The following is a 25,848-nucleotide window of genomic DNA, read 5'->3' as shown; positions in this document are numbered from 1 at the left end:
ATGGATGGAGTCCCTTAGGGGCCTGTCAGGTATAGGTAGGTACTATTCTCTCTCCATCCTTCTCTCTCCTGGCTTCTGGTGAGACCTGGGCAATTCCAATGGGGTTTCTCTCTGCCTCATGGGTTGGGAGAGAAGTTTGCATTCCTCGGTGCTTCTCAAGAGCCGAGGTCTTCATTCCTGATCTGCCTAGAATCAGTGGGATGTGGAGGCAGGGGCTAAAACACAGTTTCTCTCACATTACTGGAAGTCACCAGGTGGTGCTGTCACACAGAGTATTATACATTCTGATAATCAAAATGTATAGGCGTTAGAACTTGGAGAAATGCTTACTGTCCACTGTCATGCAGTTCTTTTTAGAAGCTGAGCATCAATACCAGTGAAGTCTTAGTTTCCTGTCTTCTGAGTGAAATCACCCTTTCTTTTCAGGGTAGTGCTGTCACCTACAGCTATACCCATGCGAGCAAATAAATTACAGTGCAGGAACATGACAGTCTCATAACTACACAAAAATCTGCTGCCAACTTGCTTTCAGGTCCCAGCCACTAGGATGAGAATGACTGCTCTAGAGAAGCACGGCTTTGAGACTGGACCTAAAAGCAGAGGCATATGAGGTAGATGCCTCATTTGCTAAGCAGCAGCTATTCCATTGCATTTAAATTTATTGCAGAATTAAGCACGTACTTTGAAGTGTCATTTCCTCTCACCACCAGATTAGAATTAAGTGATAACAACCTGGCAGAATAAGCTGGCTCCAGAGTGGATAAACATCCAGGCCACAGGCAGAGCGGTTTATCCACATAACAACCAGATTGTCGCCAGGTAACACGCCATGGCAGCGTTGTTATGACTGTTACATTACCTGGGCTTCAGCAAGTGGCTTTGCCCTCTATGGGAAGCACTGGGGGCGAGGAGGCAATTGGAGGAGATAGTCTAACCTCCCATGTGCAAAGGGGGCCCTGTGCAGGCAATGGAAATGTTCTGAAATTAACGATGGACTCATTTAGGGCCCAAGTCCAAGTCCTACCACGTGATTGATTGTAGCAGGAGTTGCAATTGAAGTCAACAGGAGTGGGTAGAAATTGAGTAGGGGCTTCGCAACTGGGCCCCTCAGCTGGGGAGAACCCCAGTTGCTTTCATGCTAGGATAGCTAAAATAAAAATGACCATATAGAGGATCAGCTCCTCAGTTGGTGTGAATGGGAGCCACACCGGTTTACATCAGCTGAGGCACTGGCTCACTATTTTAGCAATCTGAGACCGAAACCAGCCGGGAGTCCTGGAAGTTAGTGATAGACAGGACCGCTAAGGGTCAATGCAGGATTGATCCCTGCAATACAGTCTGGAGTCCTTTGTCCTTCCCCAGGTGACAGAGCTCCCAATGCTGCCCTGGGGAAGCTGTTCCAACTGGACAGAGAGCTTAAGTAGAACTGGCTGCGAAATGGACTTCCAGGTCTGTGACAAATTTTGAAAAAAAGTCCCAAATGGGGATGAAAATCCAAAAACTTGGATTTGGCGGGGGAGCGTGGGTGGAATTTTAACTCTGCAGTATTTTGCCGCAGGAATGTTTTGGTGTTTCTAAAATGAAATATACTCCCAGGGTTCCCAGCCCGCCAGGCGGGCAGCCGAGGAGCCAGGCAGGCCGGCAGGAAACCAGGCAGGTTTCCAGCAACATCTTTGAAATCAACATGTTCCCACAGTCCATTTAAAGTCTGAGGAAATTGGCATTTTCTGATGGGAAAACCATTCCACTGGAGAATTTTCCACCAGCTGGAATCTTAAATGCTGTCATGTTAGGAAATATTAATGCAAGAGGCTCACCCTCCCCCCACTCCCCCAACAACACTGACAACACCATGCTGATGCCCTACCTAGGCTTCCAGTATCCTGCTCCCCGCACCTATTGGGAATCGGGGGATGGGCCCTGCTCACGGTTCCGTGAAGGAGCTGCCAGCTAATATCCCTGGTGGGCTGTGGGACCAGGGTGGAATACAGACTGGTCCACTGGGGCTCCTCATCCTCCACGGGTGGTAAGCAGGGCCAGCGCTTCCACTAGGCGACCCTAGGTGGTTGCCTAGGGCGGCAGGTTTTGGGGGGCGGCATTTTGCCGTCCTCGGTGGAAATTCCGCGGTGGGGGGTCCTTCCGCTCTGGGTCTTCGGCAGAAATTCGGCGGCGGGTCCTTCACTCACTCCAGGACCCGCCACCGAAGTGCCCCGAAGACGCGGAGCGGAAGGACCCCCGCCGCCGAACGCTCAGAGGAGGAGCGCTGCCACCTAGGGCGGCAAAAACCCTGGCGCCGCTCCTGGTGGTAAGAGGTCCTGCCACTTGGTGTCGGGGCGGAACGCAAGGATTAGGAAATGAACAGTGTGGAGTATGAGCATGTACAGCTGTTTCCTGGGTGCAGTTCAGAAATGGACTAGCTGCAGGTCACACAGCAAGCTTGGGTTATGCGGGGGTGGGGTGGGCAGGAGTGAGGGGCAGGTGGGAGCACTCTCCCGCAGGACCCACTCAAGGAAGGCCCGAGAGGCAGGCGATAACAGCATGACCAACGTATGCAGCAGAATTGTGCTCCTCACATTGCATGCGGTGCTTTCCAAGCCTGGGGGGAAGGGCAAGGTTTGCTCGGTCTATGTGTACGCATCTGTGTACATCCTGCCTTGGATACTGCACCAGCCTCCTCTTTGACTTCCCAGATGCACACAACTCCCCACACTCAATACGTACAAAGAGCAGCAGCTAAACTAATTTTCATTGACTATCCATTGGAAATACTGTGGTACTATTTGTTTTACAATGTACATTCTTCCGGGGGAGCGGTTGCAAACACGGGGGAGATTGCTCTCTGCCTCAGTCTCTCTAACTAGAGTTGAGTCTTGGGGTACAGTTGCTGCCTAGGAACCAGACATTGATCTTTGAGCTGAGCTGAGCTTGCTTAACGAGGGGGCTGGCTGTGCGCTGTTTGTGTCCACCTCTGTTCAGGGACTGGTGTAAATAAAGCAAGTCACACACAGACTGAACTTGGCCTTATTGATGTCTCCACCACTGGAAAACCAAGCTGCAAGAGCCCAGCACCTGCTATCACATGGCAGAGAGCCAACACTAATAATGTGTCGTGTATTGATTTGAATGTCACACCTGCTGGATCATAAAGTGCCATGCTGCACACCTAAATAATAATACACAATGCTATTAGTGGGATTTACCCCTGCAAAAGAGATCAGATGAGTCTCTAGCGCTCCCTGGCAAATATGTCCCAACAGTGAGTCACAGAGGGGGATAAAAGGGGTGGGGTGAAAGAATGGCTTTTTTTAGCCCCATCCATCAGCTCTCACCCTGTGGCTCATGGCCCACTATGTGCAATCCAGCCAGCATTGATTGCTGTTTCTAGTATGGCAGGGCTGTGAATTTCTTTGCCACCTGACAGCACCGTCTCTTCTTTTTGACACCTGGTCCCTGATTTCGCTCCTTGATTAGTTTTGGCTTTCTACCTGATTTCATCACTGCTCCACCTCTCCCCTCAGCCCCACCAGCTCTCCTCTTGCTGCCCTACATCTTTGCTGGCCTCCAGCTGGCAGACGCTGCTCTTACGTTGCACCGCAGAAATTCCCCAAAGCGCCTCGTTCACCTAGTGCCAGGGACGTGCACGGCCCTGCCACTTTGCTGCCATGCGCAGGATCTTCAGGGAGGGCTTCACCCCAGACCTTGGCTCCCCACAGAGCGAGGCTCCCTGCCAAGCCTGACTCAGCCAGAAGGGAGGTGCTGAGCACGACGGAGCCTGGACTTTGACTAGGCAATTGTCAGTAAGGGAGACAGATAAAGAGGCAGGAATCCCCTCCCTGGAATTTACTAAACTAGTTTAACAAGGGGAAGAACCTTGCGAGTTCAGGGCTGTTTGACTCCTAAGCAAGCGCGGGCCTGCATGTGGCAGACACAGAAGGAGCGTGGGGACGTGCATACGCTGCCTCTGCATTTCTGCTGCGTTAGAAAGCTACAGCAGCCCCCCCAGCAGCCCCGCTCACTAACGCCGGCAGGCACAGCGCACTGGGTAGCCCTTTGTTTCGCTTGCAGGCCAGGCCCTTAGGCCAGCACCTGTTCTGCCTCCAATCATGCTTAGTGCTTCCCATCCTCAAAGAACTGGGCAGACACCAACGGACTAATCCTCACAGCATCCAGGATGGTAGTTGGGGCGGGAGCATTCTCAGCCCTCCTTTAGAGGGAGAAACTGAGGCATGGAGAGGTGAAAGCCCCAATCCTCAAAGAGCTTCAGGCTCCTAACTTCCATTGAAAGCAATAGACATTAGGAGCCTAAATCCCTATGAGGATCTGGGGCTAAATGACTTGGCCAAGGCCATTCAGTGAGCCAGAACTCAGGAGCTACTCACCCCCCGGCCCGTGATGTGCAGAGCTCGGGTGGGAAGGCAAGGTGCGTGTGCCGCAGTGCACTGTGGGAGAGCGAATGAGCCAGATGCAACCCTTCATTTACCGGGATAACAGGGTGCTGGGGCCAGTGTGCTGAGGCTGGGCCTGCAGGCAGGTCACTATTAGTGCTAATTAGAGCAGGCCAAATTAACCAGAGACTGGGGCTAGTGAGTCACTGAGCTAATGAGCTGGATAAGAGGTCACGGGATGACATGAAGGGGGGAAAGAGACGGACTGAACCAGAAGACTAGGAAAACCTGGCCAAAGGGGTCCTCGGAGTAGACACCCTGCCCCCCTTTGGAGATACAGGGTGTAAAGGCATGGAGACGCTGCTCTGGATTGGTGGAGGGTTTAAAACCCTGTAAATAAATGACAGCAGGGTGTTTGCCAGCACAGGGGCTCAGAGCAGTCTGTGCTCCTGGAAGAGGTGGGCGTGCAGCACGGCCGACCCCATCACAGGTGCACAGATCCAGGCTCCCTACCTGCAGCCAGCTCCGAGAGGACGGGAAAGTGCCCCATCATCCCTCAGGGCAGGAGAGCCCTCAGCATCCTCTTAGGGCCAGGGCAGGGTTGGCTTGGCCAGCTGATGGAGTTCAAGCTCTGTCTGTTCTTGCTCCAGCAGGGAGAATCGGCTCATCCCCGTCCATGAGCGATTCAGAATTGGGATCTAAAACAGCCAGCTGCTAGGCCTGGGGCGGGAGCGAGGCGCATGTGGACAAGACAGGCCCACGGGCCTTCTGCATGGCTCACTTGCTGCAAGGATCCTACGGACACCTAAGTGAAAGGGGATTACTTTGGTCTCATAAGCAGCAGAAGGCAGCCCTTCCCCCAGCATGCAGCCACAGAGACACCCAGTGGTTATACTCATATTCCTCCCTTACTCTTCGCTGCCCTGCATGTCCTTCCAAAAGGCAGGTGATCATCCCCCAGTGAAGCGGCCCAGCTCCGGGCACAGCATCCCTTGGAGGTTCCTCCTCCATTCTCTCAGCCCACCCCTGTCTACAGGGCTGTTTCTTCTATTCTGTCCCCCTGCTAGAACCTTGCCCCTCTCTCAAGCTGAGGGCTGGATTTTGAAACGACTGCAGCAGGTTCCAGCTTCCCAAAGGTGGTGCAGGGGAATGGCTGGGACTGGTTACATTCACCAGGGACAGACCTCAGCAGCACTGACTGTGGTAGGAACACGCTTGCTGTGACCACAGGCAATTCGGCCAGCAATGGAGCAACCAGGCTGGCCTTCTCCAGCAGCCCCAAGCGCCCTGAAGCAAGAGCTGTGAGGAGAGCCCCAGAGCTTCTGAACCCCCTGAGTGTTGGAACCAGATGAAGATGCCAATGTCAGCTCAGCACCCACCGTTACTAAAATGTGACAGCTGCTGGCGTGCTGAGACCGTTCGACTGCTCATGCTGACCAACAGTGTCTCATTGGGATCTGCCATCTTCTGTCTCCACCTGCTGCCTGGTCTCCTCCTGGAGCGTTCGCTCTTCGGGGCAGGGACCTGTTCTGTGTTTGTTCTGTCATGACGGAGGTGCTACCACAATACAAATAAATAAAGACACCGGCACATTCAAAACAGAAATTCACCAAGCATGGGAGCTGTTGCAGGGCGGACAAGGGTGACCCAGACCATGGCCTTTTAAGGCAGAAAACTTCTAAAAAAAAAAAAAAAAAAAAAAAAAAATAGTTTTGTCACAGCAGGCACAGCTGTGACCCAGCATCCTGAGAACACCTGGGCTAGAATTGTTTCAACACGGGCTAAAACTGTTCCTGCCTTGTATTCCTCTGGCTCAAACAGATCTGTACGCTGCTATTATCCCACCCCAGGAGGCATCCACCTCAGCTCAGAGAGGACCCTCCCCATGGGTCCGGGGGGGAACAGGGTTCCCTGCTTGATCTCCAAGCAGGCCGCTGGAGGCCCCACACTACCACTGGGCCAGCAGCATATGTCTGCTCAGCCAGGGGACTGAGCTGATTCCAGGCACCCACAAAGCCTCATGCCTGGTAGTGTTTCCCCTTCCCCCACCACCAACATGGGCCCCAGTCCATCAGGCACATGAATTCTGCAGCCCTGAGCCCTCAATCCTGCCTCCACACCAGCCCTGCTTCTTCTCAGCCCAGAGAGCCTCCCGGAAGCATAGCTGACCCACGTCTTTTCATGAGCCCCCGACTCCAGCAGCTCCCAACGCTCCCCTCCATCTCTCCTGCAGCTTCTAACTGAAGCCAACATGGCCACACAAAACCAGTGCCTTAGCCCAGATTTCCCAGCCCATCAGTGCATCTACACGGGAAGATCCCCTGACCTCACACACTGTTCTCTCAGAACCCAGCTTCAGTTACAGACCTGCCTCAGCCTAGCTTTGCATTTCCCCTGGTTATAAGTTCAGCCTGAAGCATCAGGAAAATGAGAGGAGAGGGGGAAGATCATGGAGTAGAGGCTACTGGGAGAGTGCATAGGAGGGAGGGATGGGGTTGGTTCAGGGTTTCAGCAAGGGGCTATGGTGCTATTCATCACCCCTTGAGCTAAAGAACTTCCCTAGCTAGCACTAGTAGCAGATCTCTTATCTTGTGTGTTGATCAGCCACTAGAGGGCACCATGACATCACAAACCAGAATATCACGCTGGATTTCTCCTGAATTTGCAACATAGCTGAGGATACACTAGGAGGGTGTTATGTTATCCCTGCCCAGGCCGTGTTTGTCTTATGTATAAAGGATGCCAGTTTCCAGGCGGGTTAACTGGGTCCCTTTTATGATCACTAATGTACTTTGTATTTAAAACATAATTCAAATGAAAAGCTGCAAGGAGACAAGCTAAAAAATGACTCAGGCACAGGAGAGCTTGACATAAGGTAGATGCAAAAATAGAGGCTAGAGGGTTAGCTTTCTCCATCCCCTCTCAGCCCCACGACCTAGCAGTCCACTGCCTCAAGCTGCCGGCAGCCAGAACGCTGCAGAGACACCTGGTCAGGAATTTCCCAGCTAAACATTTTTTCATCAGAAAATGTCAATTTATACAAAACAGAACCCGCTTGGGAGAAAGGCGTGATGGGGCCAAATCTCCCCCTTCAGACATTTTTTGAGGGAAAATAATTGGTTTGAAAATGGGGCGGCCAATTTGGGGATTGGTCCTGCTTTGAGCAGGGGGTTGGACTAGATGACCTCCTGAGGTCCCTTCCAACCCTGACATTCTATGATTCTATGAAAACTGCTACGTTTGGTGTTTGGTTTCAAAAGTTTTGTTCACCATTTATACTAAAAAGGTTTAAAAAAAGTTAATAGGTGGAAATTGAAAGGAAACATTTTGGTTGATCTGATCTGAATCCCCTCCCCCCGATTTATCAATTTGCAACACTTTTTGAGCTGGACTCCCCCGCACCCCCACCCCGCCCGATTCAGAATGGGAACAAATTTCAGAATCTTGAAAACTGGTGGGACGAGAAAACCTTTCCCCATCCTGCTGTAGCTGCTGTTAGTCACTGTATCACCGCCACAAGGAAGCAGGGAAACCACAAGCCGAGACGTGGCCGGGGAGACACACACAGGTAATTCCTGCAGAGACAGGGGAACTACAACCTTAGAAAGGATTGAGCAAAACGGGAGAGCTTAACTGGTCTTTAAACAGCCACCCTGTCTTGCACATGGAGCTATGGTCCAAAGCCAGATCTGATATGGGTGGGTGGGTTCAAACTCCCACAAGAATCTGGCTCAATCTCACTGCAGCCATTGAAAGTTGGTGGAACAAGGTGGTCATAAAATGGCAAAGCTGTTCTGGTCTGTCCATTTACCTGGTGTGAGCAACGGGTGCAGCTGAGCTGGAGACGGACACATTTTCGCTGCTCCCTGCAGCTACCCCCTTGCCCACACGTGCAGCTAAACCACATTCAGCCTTGATGCAGTTGCACCCATTGCTCACATATTGTAAGCGACTGGTAACTTTATACCACAGACAAGGCGTGAGAGCTTAAGAGCTACCCTGGCTCAGTGGCTAGTGCACTGGACTAGCGCCGCAAAGAAATGAGAGTTCTAGTCCCAACTCCGCCTATGACCTTGGGCATCCTGCACCCTCCTTGTGCAAGGAGATGGAGTTGTTGTCCCTTGTGAAAGCCTCACTTTTAATGCAAAGAACACAGGCATGTCTCTGGCTCAGTTTGTCCAGCTGTGAAATAGGATTAATGACACTGAACTCCTTGGGAAAATACTTTGAGTTCTAGGGCTGAAGAGAGCAAGGTATTAATATTCATTCCCGTCTCAGTTGCACTGGCCTATGCCAGGATTAACGTCAATTAAGTCAGCACTTACCCTGGTGGGAGAGAGACCAGAATCAGGCCCCGGGGTCACAGAAAGGGGTGAGTGCAGCAGAGAAGCAATTAACCAGGTGTAAAAATAAAAGCAACGCTTCCCCACACACCTCTTCTTAATCGTACCCTCAATATACCTGCAATATGGCCATTCCGTGGACAATCATCAGCACCCAGATGTGCCAGACAAGGGTAGATTTGCGCAAACTTCTAACCATAGATAACTCAGAAGGGAAACTGGCCTGGCCTTGCCTTGTCAACGGAGCTCAAGGCACAGCCTTTTATCTGACTGTAGTTGGGGTGTTGCTGTTACCTACCTGGGAGACAGGGAGAGAAACACCGCCCAGACGGCTAAAGAAAACTAGACATCACAGAAGTATTAGAGCTAGAGCCCATCCCACCAAATAGGTGGGCTCCTAACGCAAACCCCTACAGCTTTGCCCACTCTGCTCCTAGATGGCCCAAGTAATGGCCTGATCTGGCCATTGCCATCAGTTATCATCTTGACTAGCAAGTTTGATCATTTCCCAGTTCAAATGGAGTCCTTTGCCATCTCTGCGCCAGATTCCTTCAATGCTCATTCACTGGGGTTAGCTTCAGGGCTGTTCCATACACCTTGCCCGTTCCTCCTCTGAACGTGTGGAGTGTTACATTGCTGTGCGCTCTCTGCAATCCATGGCACCGCTGAAGAGCTAACCCGCCCCATGCAGCCTGGCCCCCACTGCCTACGATGCCATCGCCCCCTTTCCAGACACCCTCCAGACCCCACTGGAGATTACATTACGAGTCAGTAGGTCTGACCTTTCAGGAGCCATTTTGCTTCCCCTTGCAGGACCATTCGGATCCGAGGCCGATGACCTCCCAGGGACAGTGCAACACCCAGCTGTTCACACAGGATTTTGCTTAACAAAGGAATGGCCTTGTGGTCAAAGTACCGGATTGGAACTCTAGAGCACCGGGTTCAAGGGCCAGACCTGTCTCAGACACCCTGAGCAACCAAGGGCAAGTCAATCTCGCTGTGCCTCCACTCCCGATCTGTAACCCCCCCGCCTTGCAAAGCACAGAGATCTGCTGCTGAAAGGGGCTATGTAAGAGGTAAGTTTCCGTATACCTGGGTGTTCGTTACAGGAACGGATTGGACAAGCCATGCAGATGGCGGCTGGGTCCCGAGGGTGGTAAAATACCAGTCGTGGGATGCATCCCCATCATGACTCACTGTCAACGTCTGGCAGTGCAGCGCCCTGCTCCCTTAGGCTGGCCTCCGGCTGAGGTGCACCCCCTAGTGGGGAGGCAGAGAAAGACACCCGGGGAAGCATGGAGGTGTGTATCCGTATGGAATGGTTTTATTACAGTTTAATCTCACAGTTGGCAGCATTACATGAGAATAAAGCACTGGACAGGACTGGAAAAGGCCTCTGGAGACGGCATGCAAAACACTGCAACAAGTTAAAGCGAAACAATTCAACAATCACCCTTGGTTTCTCAGTTATTTCACCCGGTCAGTTAGCAGACTTGGGATTTTCCTTCCCTTCAGGTGGGTCGATTTGTTTCTTTCTTTTTTAAACCTTTTTTTTAATTTTTTTTTTCAATTACATTAAAAAATAAGAGATTCGTACTTTAGTAAAACCCCAGCGCTTGGCTGGCCTGTTTCCATTTGAAATAATAAAAAATAACCCAAAAAACCCCAGAGAAAACAACTGAATTAGAAGTTTTTAAGCAATCGCAGGACTCGTGTGAGGAGCGGGAAATACCCCCAGCAGTAGGACACCCCCCATTTATCCTCTCCCCCCTCCCCCTCTGGCTTCCCTCCTCAGTCGTCCCTGCCCCGGCCCCTGCTGTCGCGATCCTGTGAGCTGGAGAAACGGAGATGTGATCCCAGGGAGAAATCGAGGAGGAGAAACTCTGTGGGGAAGGATCGGCGGTTGGGGGCAGGGAGGGAGTGTGGGGGTAACAACATGCCGCTAAAATATTAGGATTCCCTTCCCGGTTTGGTTTCTACAGGGACAAGGTGGTGGGGGCAGCCTCAATCAATCCATCTCACTCCCGCATCTCCAGCTGGCCCAGCCTAAGGGACCCGAGGAGGGGGAGGCAGGCCCAGGGTGGGGATATGCACAAGTCCAATATGTCTCTCTAGGACAGTTCCATGGGTGGAGCAGGTCCAGCAGCTCGCTCAGTCCTTCTCCCCTCCCCCATCTGACCCCTCCCCCACCCCCGCTACCTGAGCAGGGGGGTGGGGCGGGACTGAAGGGAGAAGGGGGGTGTGAGGAAGCCCCGCCCCCCCCGTCTCACAGGTAGAGCTCGTTGCCTTTGATATGCTCTAGCTGTTCCCGTAGTTGGTGGAAGGAAGGCCGGATGATGGGGTCCAGGGTCCAGCAGTTTTTCATCACCTCGTAGACGACCTGGGGGCAGCCGTCGGGGGCGTCCATCTTGTACCCCTTCTCCACGCGGGGAACGACATCCTTCAGAGGCTGCGAGGGAGAGGGAGGCTGGAGAGATGGCTCCTTAAGCCCCTGGCCCCTCAGTCGGACTGCGGTAGCCCCAGGGGGCCCCTACCTACCAGGATGAGGCCCCCCGAGTGCTAGTGCTGAACATAGGCCACGTTCCCTGCCCTGGGAGTTCACACACTTTCACCTCCTCCCCCCTTTGAGTCTCTCCGCTGGCTCCCCTCTCACCAGCACAGACAGAGGGGGCGGGCCCCTCCCGGCTCAGCCCCCAGATCTACTCTCTTAGCCAGTCGTCCTCCTCCGGCTAACACTTCCAGCCCATCAGTCTGCTTCTCCCTCGGCTCCTAGGGAGATTAACCCTCCCTGCTTCAGCCCTAAAGGCAACCATGACTAGCACTCCGGATGGACCTCTGTGGGGGGCCAGTTGGGGTCCATCTCCTCCTGGGGGTTCTTAGGCCTTCCTCTGCAGCAGCGGCAGAGATGGGACACTGCACTAGATGGACCTCAGAGGTGAGCCCAGCTGGCCACGCCTAGGAAACCAACTCCCCGAAGCTGCGTGTCAAGCCAACCCCTTTCTCCTCCTTCAGACACACCCCGGCCAGCCAGTAACAGCCCGGGGCTGGGGAACTACACCTAGTCAAGCTCGTCTACAGGAAAACATGCTTGTGGGATAGATACCTTGGCCTCTCGACTCCTGCACTTCCAGAGGGACAGACACTGGGCTGCTCCGGCGAGCAGCACGTGGAAAAACCCAGAGCCTCCCCTCCGCCCGCCCCCCCAAGATCAGGCCCAAGCGGGCTCAAGCAGCGGGGCCGGGGGAACGGAGGGAGGGAGGGAGCTGGCAGCTGCCCCCTGGGGCATTGCCCTCACTTACAATTCTCGGATAAGGCACTCGCCCGAAGGAGTAGATTTCCCAGAGAAGGATCCCGAAGCTCCACACGTCCGACTTGGTGGAGAATTTCTGCAGGGGAGAGAGCCAGCCGCAAAGGGGTCAGGGGGATGGCACGGGACGTGGAGCGGCTGGCGAGCGGGGGGGAGGGAGGGAGGACCCACGACCAAAACGGGGAGGGCATCAAACCTCCCCGGTTAATTCAGTGCTGCACTGCCTGCCTGCACACGCTGGCGAGAGTGCCCTCTGCTGGGAGGAGAGGAGAATCCAGGCTCCACCCTGGCTTTCAGCTAACCACCTTTACTGCAGCCAGCAGCGGTGCTTTTATCTCCCCATCGCAGCTCTCCAAGCAGCCTGGGGCCTCCTGCAAATGCTGGAGTAGTTTCCCCAAATCCACAGAGGAGGGGGATTAAGAGACTGAGCCCCCACCTCCCTCCCTGGGCAGCAGCATCCATAACAAGGGAGGAATATTTCCTCCCATAGCCCTGGGGACAGCTCTTCCATGGACCCCTGCCCCATGTCCTCTGAGCTGCGTGGGGCAGGACTGTTCTGCCTTGCGCAAGCCTGTCTGGCCCTGCAAGGGGAAGACATCTCCTCAGCCGGGCACACCCAAGAAGGAGTAAGCCCCTGGGCAAGGCAGGTGACCAGCTCTCCTAGTCACTATGGAAGGCAGAATCTAGCCACTTATATACGGAGCACAGGACCGTGGGCACTTGATCACTGGGGCAGCGCTGGGGAGGGGAGCCTGCCCCGTCCCCTGCTCACCTTTTCTCTAAGTGCTTCCGGTGCCGTCCATTTCACTGGCAGCTTCCCCGTGTCCTGAGTGGACGACGCCTCCTTCGTCAGCCCAAAGTCGCTGACTTTGGCGATGTTGTCCTCTGAGACCAGCACGTTCCTCGCCGCCAGGTCCCGGTGGACAAAGTTGTTGGCTTCCAGGTACTCCATGGCTTCACAGACGTCTCTGGGGGGTGGGGGAGAGCGTGTCAGGCTTAGGCACCCAGCGGGTCTTGGGGCTGATTGCTGGCTGTTTATCCACAGCAGTTACAGAGTGAGGGTGTCCCACCCCTGCTGGTGAGGCTGGAGGGACTCCTTTTGGGGAGGTTTGTCCCCACTGATCATTCAATCCACAGCCTCCAAGGAAGCCAGTTCATGCCAATGACCGTGGCGGTTTGGTACCTTCTAGGAACTGGCCTGAGACCCACCTCACTCATTTCACAGAAGCCACTGACCAGACATCCAATCATAACAACTAAGTCACTGGCTGGATTTGAACCTGTCACCTAGGAGTCCCATCAACTGTCCCCACGTGGCACAGTCCCCCCGTTCGCTGTGAGCCCCACCACTCCACCCATGGGTCTGCCAGTGAGTCACTCTACAGCACCAGAAACTCATCAGGCTGCTTGTAAAATACCCAGCTGGCTGGTGTGAGGGGGAGCAGCTCCCAAGGAGCAGCAAGCCCTGGGCAGCACTGGGCTAGCGGTGGAAAGGCAGACCTGGAACGTGACTGCAACGTCCCGAACTATCCTGCTGATGGAGGAGATGGGACAGAAGGGGGCTGTACTGACTCTGCGGGGCCAGGAGGAGGATACTGCAGGACAGAAATCAGACTCCAGGATGCCCAGGGGGCAGATCTGCTGTGCAAGAAAGTGCCATTCACGCACAAGAGCTAGATCCTCACAGGGCAGAGTCAGGAGGGCTGGTCAGGATTCCCGGTGCTGCTACTGGATTCTTCGCGTGGCTGCAGGTCACTTAACTCCTGTTTGCCTGAGCTGCCCCATCACCCCCCACAGGAGGCGGGCTGGGAGGCTTAGCTCAGAACACCTGGAAAGCGCTTTGAGATCCTCGCAGGGGAGGTGTGAGGAGAAGCACAGAGGCTCTGATGCCGAGAGGCTCAGGGGCTTGCGGTGAGCAGATCGTCGGTAAGAACCCCTGGCTACCCCACCATGCGCTCTGGAACCCGGGTCATGGAGGCCCAGCTGCGTACTTACAAGCAGAACTTCAGCAGGCAGTCGCCCCCCAGCACAGACCTCCCTCGGGATCGCAGGTAATCGACTAGGCTTCCCTGGCAAGAGTGAGACAGGACCATCAGAGCCTGCCTGCTAACCCCTGAGGCTGCCTCGACAGCCCCCTGGCGCCCTGCCCAAGCGAAGCAGAGCCTGGTTGGATCCGGAGGAGGATGGGAGACTCCTCGGCAGTGCTGGGGGGAGCAGATGGCTCTCTTCTCTCGGTCAGTAACGTACCAACCCCCACAAAGCACCGGGGGCACTGACTGCAGGGGCCGTGTCAAACAAGCAATTGCCCACGGTGCCTGTCACAAGCTGGGGCCTCCCAGCATCGCCCCTGGTCTAAGCCGCTGTGGGGCGATGCTCAGTGGGGACCAACCCCGAACCTGCCCCCAGTAGGTGCCCGTGCTGGGGCCTCCTGTTTGTGCCCAAGCATTAGAAACACCAGGCCCCACTCCTCAAGCGCCTGTGAAGAGACGATTGCAGCCAGCGCTCCAGGGGGTCCCAACCTCCCACTGCAGGGGGGCTGCTGGCTCCGTTCACAGGACCCATAATGCACCAGGAGGTGCAGTCCCCGAAGCATCTTTCCCAGTGCCAGACACAGATGCGTCCTGGGGCGTCCAGCGACTCACGGATGCGCTCGGGCATTACCATGGCTGCCGTAGGGCGCATGGGAAGCAGTTTGGTGGGGTGCTGCAGATGTGGGCACGTGCCAGGGTCGAGTGAAGGGGCAGCTAAAGGGAAGGAGGATTCCAAGCCTGGGCAGCTTTCTATTGGCTGCGCTGCTTCCCATGTGCACTGGCAAACTTATGGGGGCAGATTGGGAGGTGGGAGCAGGGGCGGCCGGGTGTGCCGGCGCTCAGCGGGCGAGTTCTGCTCTCGGTGCCAGGGAGGGGGGCTGTTGTATTTAGCATGGAGCCTGTTTGATCCCTGCTGCCAGACCTCCCACAGGCTCCCAGGGACCGGCTGGCTCCCCCGGCCGCAGGGCCTCACCTTTGCCATATATTCAGTGACAATGTAGAGACCACTCTTCTCCTCCACGATCACCCCCAGCAGCTGTACCAGGTTGCTGTGTCGGAGCTGCCTGCAAAGCCACGGGGCGCTAGCTCAGAGCCAGACAGCAGCAGGCAAATCTGCGCTGGCTCCAGCCAGTGCCCACCCCCCAGGGACATCGCTGCAGACACAGAGCCGGTGCCTGGCGGCTCGCCATTACTACGCGCCATCACCACACGCCATCCACCCAAACCCCAGTCACACCAGAGGGCTCTCCTTCCCCCAGAGCCACCCCACTCCACTGCCCTAGGCCTGCTCTCCACACGCCCCCCAGCCCCGCTTCTGTCTCCCATCACCACCGGATGAGTTCTCCCTATCCCCTGCCCCGCTTTCCCATCCGGGGGGGCATTTTCTCTCTCTCTCCTCTGGGAACGCACGACCTCCCAGCCCCCCGCGACACTCACGTCATCACTGAGGCCTCCGCCAGAAAGGCCTGCGCGGTGGCGTCGTGTTTAATGCACTTCACGGCAACTTTGTTGCCACGGTAATCGCCCAGCATCACATCTGAAAGGAGGAGACACGGACTGAAGGCACCTAAGAACATCGGCACCCCCTCCCCACTGCCTGGGGAACCCCCCAGACTGCCCCCCGCCCAGCCCAGGCCTTGCAGATTTACTCGCTGGGGGAGAATCAGTTTGGGATTCAGGCACAGATTAAGAAGTCCCGAGTTCTAATCCCAACTATGCGACCTCAGCCAAGTCCCCCTCTGCACCTCACTCTCCCCCAACCCGTAACATGGGGACAAGACCAGCCTCTGATCTCGGGATGACGTGGGTGTAAGAGCTAAGCCAGCCTGCTGCACTGGTGGGTCAAGACACTGAACTCATTACGGCCCCGAAGAGCTTCAGGAGCCTCAGCTGGAGGTGCCGGTAATGGGCAAAGGGTCACTACAGCTAGAGCCAGGGAGCAGCTGGACACCGACTGGATTCCTGCTGCCCCCCAAGAGCATCACCCCCTCAGGGTGGGGAAGCCAGTGGGGAAGGAGCCGGAGGGAGCCCAGAGCTAGAACGGCATGAGACTGGATCCTTCCTCTAGGGGAGGGAGAGGGGTTGGGCTCAGCCCCCAATTCCCCTCCCCACCCCCAACGGCAGAGCACAAGACCTGAGCCCGACTGACCTCCAAACTCCCCTTTGCCGATGGTCTGCAGAAGCTTCAGGTCCTTCATGTTGAGGGCCCAGCCGCCTGGAAGGGGAAGGGAGAGGTGAGCAGGCAAACAGACCAGCTGGGATGGACGGGGGGGGGGGGGGGCAGGGAGGGGGCTGCTGACGGTGCCGCGCCCCGCTCAGGGATGCACTCACTTCTGGAGAACTCGTCCTGAGCTGCTATCGTCCCCTCCATGAGTTTGGGTTTGATGAGGCGTGTGCAGAGCCCGTCGGCGTCCGTGGTGTAATGCTGCCGGGAGGAGAAGGCAGGAGGTGAGACCCCCACCCAGCCAGACCTCACTTAGGACACCTGGGGTCTGATGCCACCGACTGGCTGTGTGATCCCAGACACCTTCGTCCCACCTGATGCACAGTTAATCACGAGGCCCAGCTCCTGCCATCCCCACGCAGGGCTGAGGGGAGCGGATACCCCAGGGCAGGTCTGCGGCTCCAGGGGAGAGTCCAAAATGGGGAAGATGGGGGTAGACCAAATGAACCAGTGAGGTCTCCAATTCCCCTTCCTACGTAAAGGATGGGATGGCCCAGGCAGACTGATTTCCCAAGGGAAACAACCTGGGTTCCTTTCCCCGCTGGCAAGGGGCAGCAGTGTCGGGCTGCAGGGGCTCACTGAGGGAGGCTCCCATTTAACCCAGCTCTGCTACCACAGGGTTTGTCTGATGTTCCCCCCACAGTGATTTTTAGTGCTCACAAAGGCAAAGGAGCGATACTGGGGGGTCTGGCAGAGAGCACCATGGGGCAAATGCCTGATCCATCTCCTAGCTCTAAAATCCAGACTGACAGACCCCCCCCCCGGTCTGGTCCCAACCCCCAGTCCTGCCAACGCCCCCCAGTCCTGATCCGCAGCCCCAGCTCTGCAAATGCCCCCCAGTCCTGATCCACAGCCCCTGCCCTGACCATGCCCCCCCATTCCTGATCCGCAGTCCCTTCCAGCTCTGCCAACGCCCCCCAGTCTCGCCCTGCAGCCCCCCAGTATAGATATTCCACCCCTTCCCCCAACATTCATGCTAATGGCTCCTCATTTCGGACCGGTGTTTCCCCAGGCTATTTCAGCCTGGCCGGTCTGTGCCGAACAGCTGGGCTGGTTTCTGTGGCCTGGCCAAGCATTTGCAGCATGCAGCACACACGGGGCATCCCACTTCCAGGGACTGGGAGGGGGCGGGGGAGGAATTGGCAGAGATACCAGAGGAAAAAACGTGAGTTCCAGAGTGCTGATCAAATGGTGCAGTGGCACAGTCTGCCCACCAGGGGGTAGCACGAGGACAAGAACAGACCAGCTGGCCTTAGCACAAGGGTGTGCAGAGCAGCTTGTCTTGCAGGCTCCTGTCTGAGCCCTGGAAACAAGGGTGAATTGGGGACACACACGCTGGGCAGACGACCCCCTGCTCCCCACGTGCACCCAGCCCAGAGCTGCCCGCCTTCCTTTGCAGCACCAGGCGTTGGCTACAGCAAGGATCCTAGGCTAGGCTGATCTGCGGGGTCTGCTCCAGCCAGGAGACAGCCACATCCTCTCCCCTCCCCCCCCAGGGCCATCTCTGCCCCAGGGAGTTCCAATGGGCACTCTGCACCAATGCCAACAGAGCCCAGCCCCCACCCCAGAGCTAACCAGCTGGACAGGGGATCACAGATGGGTGGCACCCAACCAGCTCATGTCCCTCCACCCTGGTCGGTGCTGAGCGCTGGCCTGTGTGAGCCCAATGGAGCTCTGGTGACCTCAGATCCTGCCACGCCCGTCCTGACCTGGAGGGCATGGAGTTGTTCCTGGCTGTGAAAGATCAGGGTGCGTAGGGCACCAGGACCCTGCCCACCTCCCAGCCATGATGCCGGGAAGTTTCCCATCACCCTGGGAGATGTGCCGGAATCCCCCTACGCTCCCGAGCCGTGCTCAAGAGAGGAACCAATGCAAATCTCCCTGGGCTACTCCACCCTCTGGCGGGCTTCCCACCCCCTTGGAGCCAGCCCCCTGCCCCAGCGTGCTCAGTTCCCGAGAGAGGCACGAGATTTTCGGATTCCATCACACAGCGAGGCGCCTCTTCCTGCCCGGGCTGGGGGGGTGGCCCTGAGAGGCAGGAAGTGCTCAGCAGGTTTGTCTGAATCATTATCAGGGCAGAGCCAGGCTGAGCCCGGCTAACCGCAGCCTGCGCCGAGCGCTGTGGGGGTGGGGAGGGGAGCTGGGCTCCTCGGCAGGGGGAGGGGAGGGCACAGCTACTTGAGTGCAGATGGGACATATCTGGCCCAGCGCCGGAGAGACTGGTGGCCTACGTTTGCCTCCAAGGCCGGTGCAGCGGGAACCTCCCCACGACCCACTGCCCTCCTGATACACCGTCACCCTGAGTGGCAGATGCCCTCTCTAGGGCTGAAAGAGAGGAGTTGAGTCTCCGTGATCCCCTCTGCAGAGTCCTGCCAGCACAGGGGTGGTGGGTGTGCATGAGACAGAGATCACCATGTGCTGGGAGGACGGAGCAGGGTGCCCAGAGAACAAAGGATTTGGAAAGCAAATCTTTATGCAAACTCAGCGTTGCTAAGCGGGCAGCTTGTGATGGTGACTGCATGGAACAGGTGCTGGGAGTCCAAGCCTGTGGGCCATTACCATGGAGGGCTGAGAGACCTGGCCAGGCCGAGCTTTTGGGGAGCCCCTCCCCCACAGCTCACCTCCACCAGCTGCATGAGGTTCTCGAAGTAGACCTCCTCGTCGATGCTGAGCTTGCTGGAGGAATAGATGATGCGGTAATGCTCCACCTTCCCCTCGCAGCTCACGCACAGGGTGTAGTCGCCCGGGTAGTTGGTGCTCTCCCGCACCAGGAAGAGGCCCGTCTCCGGGGGGTACAGCAGCCGCTCCGCCTGCTCCCGCGTGATCTTCCCATGGAACCAGCTGGGGCAGGGGGAGAGAGAGCAAAGGGGTAAATTCACTGCCCCAGCGTGTGAGGGACACAAACCTGGGCACAACGAGGACAAGGGTTCTTATGCACAGCTCTGCCAATGCCCCTCAATCCCGACCTGCAGCCCCCCTGCTATCCCAGCCCGGCACCCCCACAGCTCTGCCAGCCCCCCGCTATCCACCCCGGTGCCCCCACAGCTCTGCCAGTGCCCCTCAATCCCGCCCTGCAGCCCCCCTGCGATCCCAGCCCGGTGCCCCCACAACTCTGCCAGTGCTCCTCAATTCCGACCCCCAGCCCTCCTGATGTCCCAGTCCCAATCAGAAGCCATTGCCCAAGGAGGAATTGTTCAGGGGACATTGCCAGTGTGAGCGTCACTCAAGCCATGGGGAGGAGCTGGGGCTGAAGGGGGAGGGTCTGTAAGGGGAATGCAGGAGGGCGACAGCACAGCTGTTAGAGAACAGAAACAGCTTCCTGGGCACACAGGGAAATGGCCCTGTCCCCATCCACTTTGGCCACGTCCCACCCTTGGTGCTGCTGCCCGTGTGAACACGACTGATTGTGCCTGTCACACGTGATCAGGAACGTGCATCTTCCTGTAAGGCCTCAGACCAGTTCAGCCACCGACACCGAGCCTCCGCTGCAGGACAGGAGGTGCTGAGGTAGGCAGAATGAGCAAGCCAGGCACAAGGCAGGAGATGATAAGCAAGGCGCACACAGGAAATCCTTTGAGAGAGTAGGAAAGGGAGCTAGCTAGCTGGCAGTGCAAGTTTCCTGCCAGGGTGCAGGGCATTGCCGGGGGCCAGAGCATGCACAGGCTCCCAGGCAAGGAAGCAAGCAGATGCATGGAGCCCAACAAAGGCCTTAGGGTGCTAGCACAGCGTGGAGGAGCACCCAGAGGCAGAGAGACTGCTGGCGCCCAGACTGCATGAGATGAGCACAGATCGAGGGGACAAAACACCATTAGAGAACTGTAAGCCGCACTGGCTCGGGGTGTTGCTGATCTGCACTCATCTAGTGCTGTCTAAAGCCCCACACGTCCCAGGCCTGTGGGTGCTTCCTCCATCTTCAGAGACTCGTAACTGCCTAGGATGGCAGGACCAGCTGCTGAAAAGTGACCCCAGCTGTGGGACATGGATCTTACTTCACAGCTCTCCGACGGGAGGAGAGGTCAGTGTTTCTGGCTGGGAGACGTGTCTGCAGGGCACTGGGAGCAGGAGACCCAGACACCCCGAACAGACGTCCCAATCCCATGTGCATTTCCCTCTGGGCGAGGCGCTCCCGATCAGGAGGTGTCGGCCACCCACAGCGCCTGCAGCCCTTACAACCAGAGCCTCTTGTAACAATCGGCCAGGCCACACACAAGCCCTGCTGTGTCCAGAGCCCCAGTGACTGAGGGGTTAACCAAGTTAACCAGGAAATACACCCCAGAACACACACACACACACACACACTGCTGAGACCGACACAGCCCCAACAGGTGTAAGCACCAGGAAGTGCAGAAACGGAGTCACCAGAGCAGGTGCAGATCTCCTGGCTTCAGCTTTCACTGCTGACCCTCCCCTTACACAAGACACTGTCCCTCACTCCACCCCCCAGGACTTCCTCTGCCCTGTGTTCCACACACTGCCTGCTGCGTCCAGCGTGAGCTGGTCTGCGACAGCCATTTGCTGCGGGCACTGTCACCACTACATCTAAACTGCATCAGATCTTCTGGATTTAAGCAGTCATTAATTGCTCTTGCTAACTGGCCTGAGCACCCTCTACTGGTGAATGAAAGTATAATCCACCTGCACACGGCCCCCATGCACCCAAAGGAACACTGCTAGGTGCAAGTCCCATACAAGGTTGCACTTGAATTTGGCAGCTATGGGTTAAGCAAGCCTAGGATGAGGCCACTGGACTGGTGACCCATAAAATGGGATGTAGCAGGCATGAGGGGCAGCATCACAGGGGCATTTTTCCCCACATACTTGGAACATTAGGGGGATAAGGGCTCAAAAATCCCATGTGCCTTCTCTCTTCTGGTTGGTGGGAAGCCTTTATAGCTGCAAAAAAACCCTTCTAAATGTGACCCTATGCTCAATTTGTCTTCCTTAGTCTGCAGATAGCTCCAGTGCCTCTGTAGATGCTCATAGCTCTCCAAAGGAGCCACAGAACAAAGTTAACAAGATTTTGGTCAGTTTCTCTGCTGTTATTCAGAGCCTCAGCCGTGAAACTGACAGAAACCAGGTCAATTTCCCTCTGCTGCTGGGAAAGCCATGAACCCAGGAACTGATGCTGTTGCATCTCTTTGTTGACTCTCTCTCTGGTAGGGCAGCTTTAGCCCTCCGGCTTGCAGGTCTTCAGTAAGTTTTTCAAGCCCTGTGTTAGGCAGCACTCAAATCATCAGTCCAGCCTTGCTCCAGATCCATCATCCTGCTGCCCATGGCCACCACAACGCAGCATAGGATCTGGGTGGCAATTGGAAGACGGGTCTTGTTCCTAGTTCTGCCCCTTCCTCTGGATACTCACGGCATCAGACTGAGTTTGGTTCCGGCTTTCACTCCTTCCCGCTTCTGAACATAGTTGGCAGGGATGATCCCCTCACGGCCCACCTTGTTTTTGGCTTTGTACCAGTTGGGATCCTGGGAAGGGAAAGCAGAAGTGAGCCGAGCCTGTGTGCCTATGCCACCCACAATGCTCTCCCCCTCTATCCCACTGAGCAATGCACTGCCATAGAGAGACTTACATCTACACAGCGCCTTTTGTCTTGGGGAATCCTAAAGACATTATGCATGCAGCCACCTCTGAGGTGTCACAAGGCAGTTGTTTAATAGCTCACAGTAACGCTACACAATGCTTTAGCTTGGGCACTGAAGACGACAAGAGTCCAATTAACGGATCGTTTACATTTGCAGAATGTAATCCCCAGGCCTGGACTCTGATCAAGACAACAGGGTTAACAAGCCCGTCCTTTTGCAAAACAGAAAGAAAAGAAATGCTCTGGCACCTCGAATGAGCTGCAGCGTTTAGTGCGTCAACTTTTCATCCCATCTGTAGCAAGGCACTGTTAATAGCCCAGCACCTCTGAGCACTTCAAGGCACTGGTGTCCCACTGACGCAGGAAGAGAAGCACCTCCGCTCCGACTGAATGCCTGCGTCACTGCCTGCAGCACCTCTGGTTTTCCTGGAGGTCCCCCACCCGAGCACTCACCCAGCTCAACCCTGTTTAGCTGATGAGACAAGCCCAGAAAAGGCCTGGGCCTACGCAACAAAGCACCCATCCTGGGCGCTGGGACCAGCGCTGCCTGCTCACTGCATGATCAGCTCACGGCCAGACTGCCATCCCGCCAGCCTAGAGCTCGGCGCTTGGGAAACGCGACAGCAGCATGGCTGCACTTCAGTGTAGACACAGCCTAAGCCGACGGAGGGGGACGTAAGCCACCTCCCTGAGAGGCAGCAGCTAGGCCAATGGAAGAGTTCTTCCCTCGATGTAGCGCTGCCTGCACCGGGGGTTAGGTCGGCTTCATCATGTCGTTCAGGGCGTGGATTTTTCACACCCTTGAGTGACGTTGCTGGGTCGACCTAACTTTTTAGTGTAGACCTGACGTCTGCCTGCAAGGGACATGCTGGCCAGGCCATAGCTCCACCACTGACTATAGGAGCCCAGCTGGGGGGCAGCAGGCACTGGTCAGCCCCACCTTCCCTCATGAAAAAGGCCCCATCAGATTTACCACCTGACTGCCATTAACTGCAGACCAACCCCTCGTCTCCGGGTGTCACTGCTCAGTTCACAGACCCCCACATGCCCTGCCTGTAGTGGGTCTAAAGACTACGCCCCGGCCATCTCTTGAACCAAACGCAGGGCATCTGTGTGCACGGGCGAGGCTCCTGGCAGAGTCTCACTTTAAACCCACGTGACTGCCTCCCTGGGACCCGCCTGAGCAACTTACATTTTGGAGAGGTTTAAATAACGATCACGTTAATTAAAAAGGCAGCCGGGTTTCCTGTCCCTTCTGCTCCCCTGTGGGAGAGAATCCAGGCAGGGCTCCTGCATAATGAGCGTACCCAGTGGGCAGTGGTGGCATCGCATCTCTCTGCAGTGGGCCCCCCTGTGACCCCAGAGCCAGCAAGGGGGTTTCCCAGTTTTTCAATCCGTGGATCACTTTCTAAGAGGAAAATTTACTCCCCCCCCCAACCCCCACCTCCTACTATTTGGGTTCCCAAAACTTTCTGTCCAGCAGCCCACACTCTCCTCTGGGTGTCTGACGGGGGGTGGCTATTCCGCCCCTCCTTCCCGGACCACAAGCCGAGAACCAGCGCTATGAGGGCACTCCAAGATGGGCTGCAGAGATGCAATCCCTCCAGCTGCCTTCGGGGTCACCCCAGGGAGGGCAGCGAACCGCCAGCACCCCCGAGGCGAAGGGCGGGGCGGGTTACCTTGGTGACGGCGACGATGGTGAGCACGTCCCCTTTGCTGAACGGGAGGTCCTGCTCGGCGGTGCCATGGAAGTTATACTTGGCGATACATTCCGTACCGGATGGCCAAACGGCCTGCCAGAGGGACAGACAAACAGGGCCTCAGACGCTGACTGTACGCTGCTCCCACCACCAGAAAGAGCCAAACCTCGGATGCGGCCTCGGGGGTGGAAAGGTGGGATCCTGTGCCCGGTGAGCGTGCAAGACATGCTAGCGGAGGGGTGGGGGTTATGGGCTGGTTAATACATGCAGCCACCCTTAGCTGTGGGCTGGCCCTGGCTCCATCGCTTGCCTTGAGAACTCCCAGGGGCCCCTTCAGGGCCAGGGGAGGTGCCATGGCGGATTCCCAGGATGGGTGGCACAAAGGGGAGGGGGAAAAGTCCTGATTTAACCCTTCGGCTCCTGAGGCTGGGAGAACAGAACACACTGTGCTAGTGCCCTTGGGGTGTGCAGGCATACTGGTGCCAAGCGATTTACACTGGCTTCCAGAAACCAGTGAGCGCTGCAGAAAGGAGTGGCCTGCACCTGACCCCCAGACATGGGCCCCGCCAGCCAAAACAGGGCTCCAGCCTTCGCCTGTCTCTCCTCCCACCCCACACAGGCCACAAGCAACTCTGGCCTTTCCCTGTCCCCGACCCCCACCAAAGCACAAGTGGCTCTGGCTGTTACCTGCATTCCTGACATCGTCTCAGGCGGGTCTGGGGATCGAGTCTCACAGGAGGGACACGTCACTTGGTACCATGAGACCTGGAGAAGTGAATGAGAGAGGATGTGTTGAGAACAACCATGATGAGCTCTGTCACGCACCCAGCCCCACGGGCAGCTCCAGAGGCCCCCGCCCACCCCAGGAATATCCATCTTATTCTTCAACACACAAAGCAGGGCTCGAAAAATGTTGCCAGACACCTATTACCCCGAGGCGAGGTGGGAGCAGCGTCCCCAGGGAGGTTCCAGAGCAACACCCTGGCGGAGAAGGCCAGTCCCCACCCTCCAGCTGCCGGGAAGGTGGTGTCTACACACCCTGCATGGGGAGCTCCTTGTTTGGATCAGCCTCTGCCTAGCAGGCATCTGATGAATCCAAAGGCCTGACCCTCCGGCTCCTGGGTTATTAGAAGGAAGGACCTTGTACTCTCTCCCTTCCCCCTGCCATCTCACACCCATAGCCCTGACTGCTGTATGCACAGCAGCTTTCTGCTGTCCTACCCTGACACTGCCTCCTGCATGCTCTGTGGGGAGCGCTATTCTGCCCTTGTTTCATGAGTCCTTCCCAGTGCGAACAGCTCTAGGGCCTGTCTCTGCACCTAGGAGCCGCAGCAGAGTGAAACTGACACAGTTCTTCCACTGCTTCCCCCAGGGATGGGACAGCAGACCTGAAACTGACCAGGCATGTCCATTACACGCTTTTACCTCTTGCTGGAAGGGCAGGGCTGCATCAGGACAGATTCTGACCGTGGCAAAGATCAAGAAGGGCTGGTTAAGTTCTGTAGGAATGGGTGGCTTAAGCCCTGCCTCCCTCTTCTCCACACGTGCCAGGAAAGCACCTTGCTCCCTGCCAGGGAGCAGGTGAGTGGATTTTCCAGCTTCTCCCACTGCGGTGACACTGGGGGGAAGCAAGGGCAGAAGCCGTAGCTTCATGCAGGCGGCTGAAGTCTTGGAAGCCAGCCACTAGCACCAAGCCCTCCCCCCACCCCGTCTCTGTGCTGCTCGGCTGCGATGCTGTGAGGACCCCAGGGCACCAGTGTGATTTGACAGAACAAACAGGAAGTGGTTGGGGTAGGCGGATGAGGCTGCTGAGCGCCATTCAGAAATGCAGAGGCCCAATTTGCACCCAAGCGAGCTGCTGCTGCTGGGAAGAGGCCTCCCTCGTGTGCTAGCTGTGAAACAAACCGGGTCCTTTTCTGGAGCACAAACAGCCTGGTGGGGGTTTCTCCCCACTCCCTGGCATGCTGCAGGGGGACAGACAGGGTGGGGATCATGCACGTTTCACTGCCCCCCTCCCCCCGATCTAGGTCTCAGCCAGGCCAGGGAGGGGAGGAGCAAGTTTGTGGGAAGTAGCACTGTCCCCTGGCTCAGGCTTTCAGACCATCGCTGGCCTGAGGGAGCTCTGGGAAGGGGCGTGGCATGGCCTGTCTCAGCCCAGCTCTGTTGCAGCAACTCGGTCTGGTGGGGGGAGGATCCAAACCTGAGTGAGGATTTTGGCTTCATCCACTTTGAGCTGCTGCAGGTCTGGGGAAAAAGGGACGTGGTTTCAGT

At 56.5% G+C, this 25,848-nt stretch overlaps 1 protein-coding gene across 1 annotated transcript; it reads right to left on the bottom strand.

The window, feature by feature from the left end:
* Positions 1-10,994: 10,994 nt before the first annotated feature.
* CSK (C-terminal Src kinase) lies at positions 10,995-25,230 on the bottom strand. Its single transcript, XM_065411815.1, has 13 exons — positions 25,045-25,230; positions 24,265-24,342; positions 23,557-23,670; positions 21,649-21,761; positions 18,911-19,130; positions 16,397-16,490; positions 16,215-16,280; positions 15,503-15,602; positions 15,039-15,129; positions 14,031-14,104; positions 12,808-13,003; positions 12,028-12,114; positions 10,995-11,177 (listed from the first exon to the last, which is right to left on the bottom strand). Exons 1-13 carry the CDS (start codon positions 25,228-25,230, stop codon positions 10,995-10,997), a joined length of 1,602 nt encoding a protein of 533 aa, XP_065267887.1.
* Between the last annotated feature and the right edge of the window lie 618 nt (positions 25,231-25,848).

This window comes from Emys orbicularis, chromosome 10, assembly GCF_028017835.1.
Source record: "Emys orbicularis isolate rEmyOrb1 chromosome 10, rEmyOrb1.hap1, whole genome shotgun sequence".
In the NCBI taxonomy this organism is placed as follows: Eukaryota; Metazoa; Chordata; order Testudines; family Emydidae; genus Emys; species Emys orbicularis.
Note: the sequence above shows the minus strand (reverse complement) of the source record. Positions and strands in the feature narration are given on the sequence as shown.